Source organism: Poecilia reticulata, linkage group LG16, assembly GCF_000633615.1.
Source record: "Poecilia reticulata strain Guanapo linkage group LG16, Guppy_female_1.0+MT, whole genome shotgun sequence".
In the NCBI taxonomy this organism is placed as follows: Eukaryota; Metazoa; Chordata; class Actinopteri; order Cyprinodontiformes; family Poeciliidae; genus Poecilia; species Poecilia reticulata.
This window is the reverse complement of record NC_024346.1, coordinates 17,325,921-17,339,573: the sequence shown is the minus strand read 5'-3', so window position 1 is coordinate 17,339,573 and position 13,653 is coordinate 17,325,921. Positions and strand designations below refer to the sequence as shown.

The 13,653-nt window shown below is 40.2% G+C and overlaps 1 protein-coding gene across 2 annotated transcripts in view; it reads left to right on the top strand.

Annotated features, from left to right (window-relative positions):
- The window catches only part of nradd (neurotrophin receptor associated death domain), a 17,222-nt gene extending 7,110 nt beyond the window's left edge, over window positions 1–10,112 (top strand). For both annotated transcript variants that reach the window (XM_017309269.1, XM_008432571.1), the window contains exons 2-6: window positions 3,323–3,455; window positions 3,848–4,201; window positions 5,778–5,994; window positions 6,083–6,225; window positions 8,180–10,112. In XM_017309269.1, coding sequence (XP_017164758.1) covers window positions 3,916–4,201; window positions 5,778–5,994; window positions 6,083–6,225; window positions 8,180–8,493 — 960 coding nt within the window. In that variant the 5' untranslated portion in view covers window positions 3,323–3,455; window positions 3,848–3,915 and the 3' untranslated portion in view covers window positions 8,494–10,112. The remainder of the gene's footprint in view (window positions 1–3,322; window positions 3,456–3,847; window positions 4,202–5,777; window positions 5,995–6,082; window positions 6,226–8,179) is intronic.
- The last annotated feature ends 3,541 nt before the right edge of the window (window positions 10,113–13,653 follow it).

The window sequence follows — 13,653 nt, the reverse complement described above, 5'->3', positions numbered from 1 at the left end:
GTTATATATATATAACGCCTTCATTAAATATATAGACATTAAATATATATATTTAATGTCTATATATATAGCTGGTTATGTTATTATAGACAACTTGCATATCTTCGACATTTTTCAAATTCTATCCTTAATTTTTATTTTTTTTAAGTTAAAAGTATTGGAGAGTGCAGTTAATTTAGCTCTTTAGTTGCTTGTCTGTCTGGAAATTTGCTTTGAGTTCAAAGACATGTTGCCTTTTTAGGAGCTAAAACTGTAATATTTTCTGACAATTGCACACAAACTGTAAATTGCTCGTTTGACAGGAATTATATTTGCAGCTCTATAGGATATATAGGATCTTTACTCATCAGTGCCTCATTAAGTGTGAATATTGAAGCTGGAAGCTGTGATTACATGCTAGAGAACATGATTGCATCCTCTTTTAAAGGAGTAATATTTTATGTCACCAGTAGATCCCCTCAGGCTCCTCACATGACTGACTGTCATGGTATTGCCATCATGCTCGTTACCCAGCAGTCCACGTTGCTGGTCTCATAAATAGAGGATAATTGACCTGTATGTGTTCAAGCTGCTTCCTGGTTTATGGTGAAATGCTGGAATTTCTCTTGGCATCCAGCGATAATTTATTAAAGAAAAACAAAACAGATAAAGCTTCATATTTCTGCAAGGACATGAAATCAGGGCTGTTTTTGTTGCCCTTTTAGGGCCATTTTACAGGAATTTTTAAAGCAAGGCTGAACTAGGTTTTTGTGACTTGTCAGTTTTAATGCATGCCTCTCTGATAATTTCTCACATATCTTAAATATTGTCCCTACATAGTAACGTTTGGCCTTGTGAATATTACAGATTGTGTCACTCCCCTCCAAGTGTGTCATGGATTAAATCTGCCATTGCACTCAGGGCCTCTCTTTGTGAAAGTGTCAAACTTTCCTGTTTTTCAGCTGAGTTGCTGTCTCATTTTCCAGCCTGAGCTGGCAGCGGTGAACCAACTCGAGGTTCACGCCAACTGTAAAATCAGAAATCCAAGCTGTAGGTAAAAATAAAACAGGGCCACCATCATCAAATATTTATCAAAGCAAAGTTTAGAACCTAAAGAGGTTCACTAGTGTTTGGAGAAGAGCCTCATCTGTCACATAAAAGAGGACCAGCTGTGATGCTTTTTTTTTTTGGTTTGCTGCAAGTCCACTCTGTGTGCTAAGTCCAGACTGGTTTATTCCTGCTGGGTCCAACCGCCCTGATACCATAATTCCTCTGATCTGGGCCCTGCGGCTGGTGTTCAGATATCATCGGCTCCACCGTAAAGCACCGCAGTCAGACTGACTGTTGTTGGAGCGACGTGAGCCCAGTTTCAAAGCCGTAGTATCAGCATGGAACATTTTAGTGTTTTCTGACTGGGAGCATAGCACACTGTGCGTGTGTGTGTGTGTGTGTGTGTGTGTGTGTGTGTGTGTGTGTGTGTGTGTGTGTGTGTGTGTGTGTGTGTGTGTGTGGCTGGTGGGGTTTTAATGGAGGCCCTACAGGTCCACACATGCTCCCTTAAGCTTCTTGGCAGACTTCAGGAGACAAAGAAAGAAATCATCATCGGGCTGTTTAGATGTTGCTTTTCCCCTTAGCAGGAGGTTAGTTGTTAGACATCTGTTTGCTCGGTTTGTTCCTGTCAGGCCCCCGAGCGGAGAAGGCCAGTCGCCCTGTGCATATTTAAGATGCCGTTGCATTGAGGCTGCAGAGGTGGGGGAGGGGGGTTATTGGTGAAATACTGATCTTCACAGACACACCTGGAGGGCTTGGTGACTTCAAAGGTGTCTCTTCATCCGAACACTCTCACGCTGGGTGGCTTTGGTTAACTGACACCCTTGGCAAAGGCTGGACCCGTCTCATTACACTCCCCCCCCCCCAGCCCCCTTCCACATGCGCTGGCTGTGAAAAGTGTCCTTCACTTTGGATTTGGATTGAGTGGAAACAGAATAGAAGCTCCTCTTGATTTGTTAGCTTCTATGACCTTCAGTGTCTTGCAAAGGTATTAATGTAATAGATTTTGCGAAGTTATGACCCCACACTACAACGTATTACGACATAACTCACTACCCACTAATGGCCAGCACTGCAAAGTTCCACCAGGTATTTTGGTCTAATTTAAGGGGCAATTATCTTATACACTTGAAATAAGACCAAAACTAACTTACAAGTAACTTTTCAGCAAGATACAGGAGCTTGTTTTAAGTCAAAAACGTACTACTTCCACTGGCAGATTGTTTCACTTATAAAAAAAGATGTTTTACAATCTACCTTTCCATCAATATTAAGGAATTATTTACTTTTAAAAAGCTACTATGCTTTACTTGTTAGTTTTATCTTATCTATGAGTGTCAATAAGAAATACCTTATTGAAAAAAAGCATTACAAAGTTCTTTTTAGTTTATCACAAGCCATGCAGGGCACATGGCAAACGCGTGGAGGAAGGTGCCATGTCTACCATATCTAGCATCCTACATGCAAAACAACAGTTTTGAAGTGAATTGAATATCTGTGCCAGGAAAGAAAAATACTTATTCACAGATTTTTGCCATTCGAATTATCCAAAATTACCTCTTGGATAATTTGCAAGAAGTTTGTGATGTTTTCAGCTGTAATTGTAGATCAATGTGGTTTGCCAAAGTATTGTCTCAGTCTGGCTGAATAGAAAATGTGTAACACGCTGTTCTGATTTTTGCTCACAAAACATTGTGAAAACCTTGTATCTATTTCCTTTAATTTCACAATTTAGCTCTACTTTGCGCTGGTCTGTTACGTAAAAACACTCAAAGAAATCACTTTGAAGTTTGAGTTTATAACAAGACGAATAATTGACATGTCTCTGAGTGCAAATACTTTAGCAGGGCACCATAATATCTCTGTTTGTCTCAGTTTTTTTCTTCAATAATGTAAAACCCAATAATCCTCTCAAGCTCTTCTGCGAAAGCTGTGAAGAACATCTAAACTGTTGTGTTTGTGTCATATCTTAAGCCGGGCCTCTCCAGTACCCACTTACAGATATGAAGTTAGAGCACTTGGAGAGTAAACAGAGTCAGATGGAAAGATTGCAAAAAAAAAAGAGGGCTTGCCGTTTTCCATGTGTCTTTGATCACAAAAGGGTGGGAAGTGTGGGATTTGCTTCCAACAAGATGATGAAATCGTGCTTTGCTGTAAAGGAAAGACTTATGCAGGGTTTCTGTGATTTGATCAAAAGTAAATAGGCAAAAACGTCATGAAATAAGCTCTTTTTTTTATTTGTTGCTTTCCTAAAAAGCTGTGAGTTTATCTTGATGCTTCATGTTTACTCTAGGTTACTCTTGGAAAGAGTTGTGCCAGCGGGAAGTACACCGAGTCGGGACATTGTTGCAATTTGTGTCCAGTTGGTTATGGATTGGAGGAAACGTGTGGGAAGGAGAATACCAAATGTCAACCATGTCTGCCAGGTAAGCACTGACAATTTGTTTCTTTTTACAACAAGATGCTTCTTATTTATTACCTGATTTTGACATTTTTGTTTTCTAAAATTTCACATATTAATTTCCACTAGGCGGAGATATTTTTGAGAAATGTGCTGGAAACATAAAATTTTTGTGAAAAAAAGCATTTTCATGACTTTAAACCATCCATCCATTTTCTTGCACCCTTTTTCCCTCAGTGGGGTCGGGAGGGGTGCAAAAAGTGGAAATTGATTAGAATCAGTAATTCTGTCCTGCTCGGATAATATCTCTCCCAAACATCTGAGAGAAGTCAAATGAACTTCTTTTGTATTATATGGTAACATTTCAGCATTTAAAATTGGAACGCACTAATTATTTGCTTAAACCTGTTTTCCCAGGAACATTTTCACCATCCGAAGGCCTCGGCTCCTGCCTTCCATGTAGCACGTGTCCGCCTGGTGTCCCCATGCTGATGTCCTGTTCGGCAACCCAGGACACCCAATGCGAGTGCGACACTGGCTTCTACTTTCTGAGCGGCTTAGGTGTATGCGCACCCTGTTCCAGGTGCAGGACGGGTCACGGGGTCGTCCGGGAGTGCGGTCCTCGAGGAGACACGCTTTGCCAGAAGTGTGGCCCGGGAACCTTCTCAGAGGAGGATGTCAGCACCAAACCGTGCCAGGCTTGCAGTCAGTGCTCCGATGACGAAGTGGAGATCCAATCCTGTATGCACAACTTTGACACACTTTGCATGGGTGAGTGCTTTTACGCAAATAGACTCTTCTTATTGAAACACAAATCTAATTTATTTGGTATTTTTGCAAACGGCTCTTGAAGGAGGAAGCTGAGTAAAATGTTATTCACTCAGTAAAATCACAGGTTGCATGTTTGAGAAATTCTTGAATCTTCCTCTGGTAGTCATTCGGGGGTGCCTAAACGCTTGGCCATGAAAAGCTATTTACATGCAGCTCCTCTACAGAACTGCAGAGGGGGTAGTTTTCCTATGTGAGGCACCTCATCCCCCCTTCACACTTTCCCCAAACACCTGGTGGAACTGTGAGGCTGCTGAGCTCATCTCTTTCTAAGTCCAAAGCTCCTAAGAACAATTGATAATTGCATAATGGAGAAACATTGTTGTGATGACATTCTGGAGACTCAGGTCAATTTCATGGCACTGAATTGCAAAGTCAAATTTCTTTTAAGTAATGATTGATATCTGGAAGCGAATAATCAAGTCATGAGATGAAATCCACCATTTATCCATTTGACATGGAATCCCAAAAAAACCCTGAGCAATTTATGAAAGGACAAAGGGATTCAGTGGAGACAATTTGAGCTATCGTTATGTTACCTAAAACAGAAGACTCTAAACTCTAAATGACTTTAGTGTGAGATTATGCTACTCCAATAAAAAAATTATTTACTTATTACCCATACTTAACGGGGTTACCGTTAGTTGTGCAAGTTCCCTAAAATTGAATTTGCATGAACTACAACATCTTGAAAACTGGAGTTGTTTTAATATTATAGAAATCTGCCTTGGCTATTAGCTCATCGCTATGCTATAGACTATTTTTTGTTGACTAAGATGGTTAAATAAACTATCATCTTAAGGTAAAATAGTCTCATTCTACCAACACTGCAAGATCCCACAAACTGCCCTCTAGGTTTTGGTGGTACTGGTTAAAACCTGTGGCATTATCTTGTTTAGTTTACTTTGCATTACATCAACCTCTTTCAAAGATTTATGGTGCTGGGAAGTTCTGTAAAAGCCAATACCAGCACTAAGAAAGAGTGCCAGCTTTCCTCTTTCAACATGTGACGCTGGAAGACACAACAATAGAAGATAAAAGACAAACAATGAGTGACATGTAGGAAGGACCAGAGTCTCTGAACATGTGGGCAGCACCCGATTCCACGGTTTCTGAACACAAAGAAACACGAGAAGTCCAAAAGCTCACTTTAGTGTTGTTGTCCAATTGATAAAAGGTTGACAGGTCTTTAGGTTAACTGAAGGCAAAGAGACGCAGCTGACCCTGACAATGACTGATCTTGCCCTCAAATAGCTACACTTGCTCCCTAAGACAAGGGTCATCTGTACTCACTGAGAGTCCATGTGTCATGACCCTTTCGACCCTGCACAGGTCGGTGCCGTATTTTGTGCCGTTTGATCCCAAAAAGGCAAGACCGCAGGCGGCAAAAAAACAGGGGCAATGGGAGGTTAAAATCCCCAGGGGATCAGGGTGACAGAAGTTATCTTCACATCTGGTCCAAATATGTTCTGATGGGCATGTGTGCAGCTCCTTCTTGACATGTCTTTCTGTCTAATAGATAAGAAGCTGCACATTGGCCCTGCTGGTGCCGACGGGGTCTTGAATATTCCTAACGGGGCGGTGATGGAGGAAAACGAGGAGGAAGACGGCAGCCCCGCACCAGGACCGTCCAAGTTCACGCCGCAGGATGAGGGTGGCAGCAACAACATTCTCGTCTACGTGTCTGTTCTGGCTGCTGTGGTGCTGGGCTTGTTGGTTTACGTGGCTTATAAATGGTGAGTTTGTACTGCGTCCGTGTCCTGTAGTAAGGTGAGCGTGATTGGGCATGTGCAAACTTAAACCGCTTTCACGGTCTCTTCTCAGTTGGAGGTCGTGCAAACAGAAGAAGGCCCTTTCCAAGGCACGTGTGGCAGAGCTGGCAACGTCTCCAGAAGGAGAAAAGCTCCAAAGTGACAGCGGTGTGTTTCTGGACTCTTACAGCCTACAGGACAACCAGCCCAGTAAAGGTAAGGAAGACAAACAGACTTTAATTCTACAATTGCAAATGCTTCATTTTTTTTATACACTTCCTTCTGAGTTCTTAATAAAAAGTCCTAGTGGGATACACTTCAAAGCTATTTCCTCTGACAATAGATCTTTCCTTAAAAACCTGCTGTATCAAATGCCACACGAGTCTCCTGCCCTCTGGTGGTTAATGGAGGTACGACAGGTGGCAAGTGCCAACGTGCCATGTTTATTCCAAGTCTGAGGTAGCTGCTCGCACCAAAGTTTTCATGGAGAACAAAAATTTACTGGAACAATGACAGACAGCAAAATATGTTTAAAAATAAGTAAATAATTCTTGACCATGTAATGCCAAAACATTATTTTGGATAAGTGAATTTAGGAAACTAACTTTTTAACCATATTGGTGCTTTACTGAACAGCCTTTTGTGTTAAATCCAACGAACGCTGTGCTGAATTTGTGTATGTCAGCTGTAATCCTTTAGGTTCATGCAGGTTTATTTTATAGGTCTCCATTTAAGTTGTTGTTTAGTGGAATTCCAGGTTTAATTTGCACTTTAAATACCAAATTCAAATAAAACTTCATTTAAATCTGAATATCCCAGATATATTGTTGAACCATTATCTATTTAGATATTTTGTCTATGTAATAATGACTTTATAACATGATCTATTATGCTTTCCATTAGAATAAAGAGTTATGGTTTGGTTTCTCATTGATCAGAACATATTAGAAGCAGCTTGAGGTCTTTTTTCGGCAAACTAAATAAAAGTTTTACTCTTCTACTCTCTATAAAGTTTGTCAGTTTTATGGATGAGTCTGGACTATAAACACCATTCCAGCAATGATTGCTGCAGTACTCAGTGGTTGACTGGGTCATGTGTTAAAGATGATTTACTGGTGAGGAAACGATTATCAGATTTCTCTTTACGTTGTTAGAATCACATTCTTCAGCTAAGTTGTGCCGTTGTCTCAGGCGTCCAACTTCCTCTGAGAGAAATGTGTCTCTGTTGTCCCATGTTGAACAGGGACAACCACACATCCTCTAATTACTGCTGTAAAGTAACCCATTGTTGGCCTTTTTTTATACCAGGGACAATTCTCATGTAACTGTTGAAAGGAACAAATGTAATAATAGTTTAGTAGAATTATACTAAGATGTGCTCTTATCCTACTATACAACTGCAGACATTTTTTAAGCCTGGAGTGATTTGTAGTTAGAGACCATGATGAAATGTCACTTGTTCTTTTTCTGACCCTAGACCTGTACGAGTCATGTTGTTCCTCTCTGCAGCACTGCGTCTGACATATTTAAGTGGCATGTTTTGGGGTATTTCCCATTTTGAACAGTGGTATGGAGAAACTGTGTATCCGTAGCCCAGATGAAAAATTTAGATCAGCTTAGTAAACTATTTAATTAAGCATAATATTTTTTTTTTTAATTGCTTCAGTTTAATTTTCATTGATTTGTATATATATATATAGATAGATATATTTCTTCAGGTGAGATTTTTTTATAGTTTGAAGTTATGGTACTTTATTAAAAGTTTAAAAAAAAGAAAATTGTTCTTTTTTTGTTTGTTTTACAAGGGCCACCAATAAATGCAGTCCTCAGGACCGAGGTTTGTCACGCTGCTGATTAAACAATGTGACCTCTCTCAAAACTCACTAAGGAGTAATGAGTCCTGGAACAAAATCCAACCAAAGTACAGCTAAACAACCAGAAATCAGGGAAACATCAGCAGACAGACTGCCGTAAACAAGCAGGAATGACATTACTTTCTGCACAAGAATAAACACTGGTGGGCAGAAAAAGCATACAACCGTGGGTTAAAGCATGGCTCTCAGCAATATACGTTTCAAAGTGAAATCTAAACATGAAACAAACATCGTGACATCAGCCGGCTCTGGAGTCCCACCAAGCCTTGAGCTCATTAAGCTTGTTTTCCAAACAGGTACCAAGAGAGACAGCAAGCTCGACAACCGCCTGTACATCAACTTGCCACCGCACAAACAGGAGGAGGTGGAGCGCCTCCTGCAGGAGGCAAGCGGCCGCGGATGGAGGCACCTCGGTGCGGCGCTGGGCTACGAACCCGAACAGCTGGACCTGTTCGGACGCGGCGAGGCCCCGGCGCACACACTCCTGTCTAACTGGGCCCAGAGAGAGGGCTCCACTCTGGGACTGCTGAGCTCGGCGCTAAACCGCATCGAGAGACCTGATGCGGTGACGGCCCTCAACAGCACGCAGCAGGGTGTTTCTGTGGTGTGACCAACTCGCCGGACCCTCGAGCGACAATCAGACTCAAGTGGGGGTGGGATAAGCGAGGCACTCGGCTTTCAGCTCTTCTGTTATGGTTGAAGGAGTCATTCTTAAATTACTTTGTTTATAGACCTTTTTTTTTTTCACTAAAATACCATCGATACTCCAAAAATATATTACTTGTTGCTTATTTGAACTGTGTGAAAGATTATGATGCCGCATGGTAACCGATTTGTCTGTCTGGCAGTGCAGGGATTATTGGACTGAATATACAGAGCCGTAAAAAATATTTCCCCCAAACAGACTTCTAGTGTTTTTGTTTTTACGTCACATTTACATGTTTCAGATCATAAACAAAATGTTTATGTCAGAGGATGGCAACCTAAGTAACTACAAGAAGCCCTTTTAAAAAGGATGATTTTATTCATTAAAAGGAAATATTTTAATCTAACCCGACCCTTTGAGGAAATGTAACTGCATGGCACCATAAATTCAAGTATATGCTGCAGCTTGAAGTTCTTTTTCCTTTTTTTGCATCAATGTGGAGAAATTTTTTTGATTCTTTTGCAGCATTCAGTTACACTGGAATGTATTTGAGCACAAGTAGCCTGTTTAAGGTCAAGCAGCCTAATTTCACTCAGGTTTTTCACCATTCCAACACCTTTTGTTCATAAGTGGGGCTACTTATTGGCTCTGTTCATTTCCGCAAAGCAACGGAAAGCAGCCCCAGACTATCACACCACCACCTCCATGTCTGACTAACGTCTGTCAGAAATGCTGAGTTAGTTTACAGCAGAAGTAGCAGGCACACAACTTGCAAATAGGTCCACTTTTTTCCCCTCCTAAGACCACAGAATATTTTTCCATTTGGTGCTGAAACTCTTCCGTTGAGGTTAGAAAGTGAAGCCTGGAGTGCTTGAGAAACTGTTTAGAGGTTTTCAGTTGGATGAGACAGAGATGTTTTCTCTGAAGAATTATGGCCGGTCAGCCGCTCCTGTGAAGGTTCATTACTGTTCAGTTTGGTTCAATGCCTTAAAATGGTTTTACGACTGAAATATGTCACTCATTTTGTTCCTCGTCTATTCTTAAATGTTCTTTCAATCAACGGTTTGTGTGTTTCTATTTTTATTTTAGATCTTTTAGCTTACTTCATGTTGTCAGATAGGTTCCTTTTTAGTCATTCTACAGGACTGTCAGAAATCAGACCTTCATGTTTCTACTGAAATTGACCCAAAAATGTTTTTAATCATACGTAATTCAATTGGGAAACCATACATTTTCATAGAGCCATGTTGTGTCAGATTTTTAATAGCTGCTTTCATCCACTGTACAGAGTCAGAGGAATTCAATCCTTTCATATTTAAGAACAATGTCTCCTCTAAACGTTACACGTTAAGTACAAAACCATTTAGAATAGACACACAAATACTCAAAATATTCAGTTCACCAGCAAAATGATGTGCAGTATGTTGTATTATGAGCAGAAATGTGTATTTTTGAACAAAAAATCAAATCTCATCTTTGACATAAAAGGAATATTTCTATGTAAAGTTGTTTATATTGAACTCCGTAGCTCAACGTGTTTCTTCTTTGGATGCTTTTTTAAAAATAAAGTACATTTTAAATAATCATGTCTGTACTGCAGTTGACTGCCAAAAGGTTTTGTGACAATCTACGTGGCCAGATCACGTCTGCGTTTTATACACTTTTTATTAGACAACAAACCTTTTTTTTGTTTTTTTGTGTCTTTTACTTTCTTCCTGCCACAGGTGCCTGTCTCTGAGTATCTTTATTTCTTTTCTTTTTTCTTTGTCGTTTATTTTTAGTTTATTTCAAGGATATTGTGCAGCAGTAATGTAGGTCTATCAAAGCCTTTTCTTTTCTACACTTTCCTAAGAGCAAGGTCACTTTATCCAACAATTTTATTGCCAGGCTAAACTTTTTCCACACACAGCCCTCACCAAACACCACCAAAAAAAAGACATAGGGACCCTTTATAGTCTCTAATTTGCCTCCAAGAAACTTCTAAATGTTTATGTATTATGGGTAAATTTAGGTTGTTTTTTATGGTTTCCAGTGTGCTGGATTTCCTGTGGTTGCTTACATTAATCCTATGATAGACTTGCCATTTGGATTTTACCTTATAAAAGCTTTAAGATGTGATGGTTTCAGCACCACCGAGCACCAATAAAACCAGCAAAGAAAACAAATAAATGAAGTGTAACAAAAATCTGCTGCTAACATTGAAATGTTAATAATTAAGTGATAAAAAAAATAAAAAAAATAATTGGTTTGTTGAAGTTTTTATCAGATGGGTCTTTTTTTAAATTTTGTCCATTTAGAAGCAAAGACTTCAGTGTATTTTATTTGAATTTGTTCTAATTATAAATTGGGGGGAAAGAACAATATTGATTTTTTTTTAAATTGGCAAATAAAGATTTGAAATATGCTGCATGTATAAAGTATGTAATTTTTATGTATACAACTGCATTTCATAATTCTAATGTTACACATTGCCCTGAACACATCATCTTCGATTTGAAACATGGTTGTAGCAGCAAATACGTAGCGTCCAAGCTACCTTAGCAGACAGTTTGTCTGGTATACTTAGCAAAAAGTGACAGCTTTAATTAATATTCATAGCAGTATAATTAAAAACCCACATTAAAATCAAGAAAACTAGTTCTTAAACCTCTCCTGAGTTAAAACAATTTGCCCATGTAATGTTATTTTAGGTACTTTGTTAAAGCCTTAATTACACAGGCTCAGCTTGGCAGGTTTACCGATGACATCAACCTGCTGTTGTTTGGCACCAAATACAGTATTACTTTCTGTAACTTTATTTTGAACTCATTGTCCTCCCTTCTGCTTTGAACTACAATTGTTTACCAATTCCTGTTTCCCACTTGTTGGATTTGGGTGAGGATGCTTGGACCTGCTTGGAATGCAATACGCCTTTATCAAGGGATTTACAATATTAAGACACTTCCTGTCCAAAAACCCTGAGGAAAATAATAATTTACTTTTTTTTTTTTTTTTTTAAATCATTTGAGTGTGAACTCAAAATAACAGCTTGGGTCAAACCCTCATCGAGGAGAGTCACGCTGAACTCGGATCTGTTAATGATCTCTCTGCCTTCAGTTCTAAGCGGGAGCAGGCATCTCGCATGGCCCGAGGCTGCGTTACATGCCATCACACACTCCAGAAGGGACTGCTTAACTGCGGTCTGGAGCACACAGGCATTGGGGCGTGCGGAATGTGCACACACTTAAAAAAAAAAAAAAAAGAAGGGGGGGATGGGTTTGAGGAAGAGAAGTAAAGCACTGCAAGCGGCTCTCTCCGCTCATCAGCAGGTCTCCTCCTTGTTTAGAGCAAGCAGATATCTCTAATGAAGTACTTGATCACTTTTTGTTTTCCTCTTTTGCAGGGGCCAAACATCTGGCTAAAGACTGTGCAAAATGTGCCAGAGTTGTGTTCATGCCATGTGCACCACAGGCCTCAAGACGATTTAAAACAGGACTGGGTGAGCAACGAGATGTTTATCAGGCAGCAAGTTAAGGTATTTAAAAAAAAAATTAAAACCTTTAAGTAATTTGATACTTAGCGGAAATACCTTGCAAAAATATTCATAGCTGCTGAAACTTTTCACAAAAGTTTACTGGGATTTTGTGCAACACAAAATAGCAGTAGATTGCGTCGACATCCAATGCAAACAAATGACTTTGGGACTCACCTAGAGCTACCACCCTGCAACTTTTAGACACATCCTTACTCCAACAGACTGGGATCAAACGGCTGAATTTCCTCACCAGCAGTCACTCAGCTCCGAACAGACCTGGTAACCAGCCATCCAGGTGTGTTGGAGAAGCTTCTCAAAGTTGCAGGATGGTAGCGGACTTGACTTCAGCACTCCTGCTCTCCACGTTTGCAGCAAACCATTTAAGGCAATGGGGTGGGGTGGGGGGGGATGGCGGTAGGAGTTCGCCGGTTCAATTCTCGGTCCGCCTGCCGTCGTCGTTTGTCTCCTGGGGCAAGTCACTTTACCTGCCTTGCATGCTGGTGTTGGTCAGGACTGATGGTGCAAAACGTCAGTCTCATTTTAGCTACAATCCAGTAGCTTGCCATCATCGGTGTGTAAATGTACAATTTGATATTTAAATTTCATATTTAAATGGCATTATAAATAAAATTATTTGTTCCCAACCCTGGTCCCTGCCCTGCATATGTTCAATTTGTCTCCATTATTGCTGAACTATTTTTACCTCTGCATGTGCAGATCTGGTAGAAAGGCATTAATAAAAATAATTAAAAAAAAAAAACGCACACAGGCAGTTCTACCTAGAGGTGTGCCGATCGATCGGTCACCGATCATAATCGGCCGATTTTCGTGAAAAGTGCATGATCGGTGATCAGCGATCCTTGGCTCTTGTTGCCAATACCGATCACCTGCATCTCATTTCCCAGCCTTCCTGAGCAGCTGGTCTCCGCTTTCCTTCACACTGCGCACATGCGCAGCAACAAATCCTAAGTTTGCGTGTTGCGGCGGAAATTGAAGCAGTGGGGTGAAGCAGGTCAAAATGCATCAACACAACAAAGCTAATACGACATAAAAACAATGCCATACTTGACGGAGTTTGGCTTCATCGAGGCTCACTGCAGTAAAAAAGACATATGGAGGATCAGATAGCTACGCGCTACATTTAGTAATATTTCACAGACGCTTCTGCTGCACCTGGTAGTGACTCTCACACCGAACCTCTGCTTAAAGCTGCAGCATCTAACCTAAAAAATACATTTTACATACGTATTAAAACTTTCGTTGTTCTAACATGAGAGATGATCTCTAAAAAAAATAATCGATCTCCTCCCTGCTCTGCATAATTACTCCGCTCAGTCAGAAACAGCCACTCAGAACTAGCAGTAATCAGCTAGCCGCCATGCTATCAGGAAGTTTTCATTCAGTAACTCTGGATTGTTTATTTTAATGGATCCTGTATTTGCCTTTGAATGTTAAGTTTTATACTTGAATTTTTTGGCAATGTTGAGAGGTTTTATTTTGTCTCTGCATTATTTAGCCTCTTCAGAGCCTTCATATGTTATCAGTCTGTTAAAGATGGTATTACCGATAGCAGTACAATTTGCAGAATGCCTGTTTTGTTTAGTTTTCTT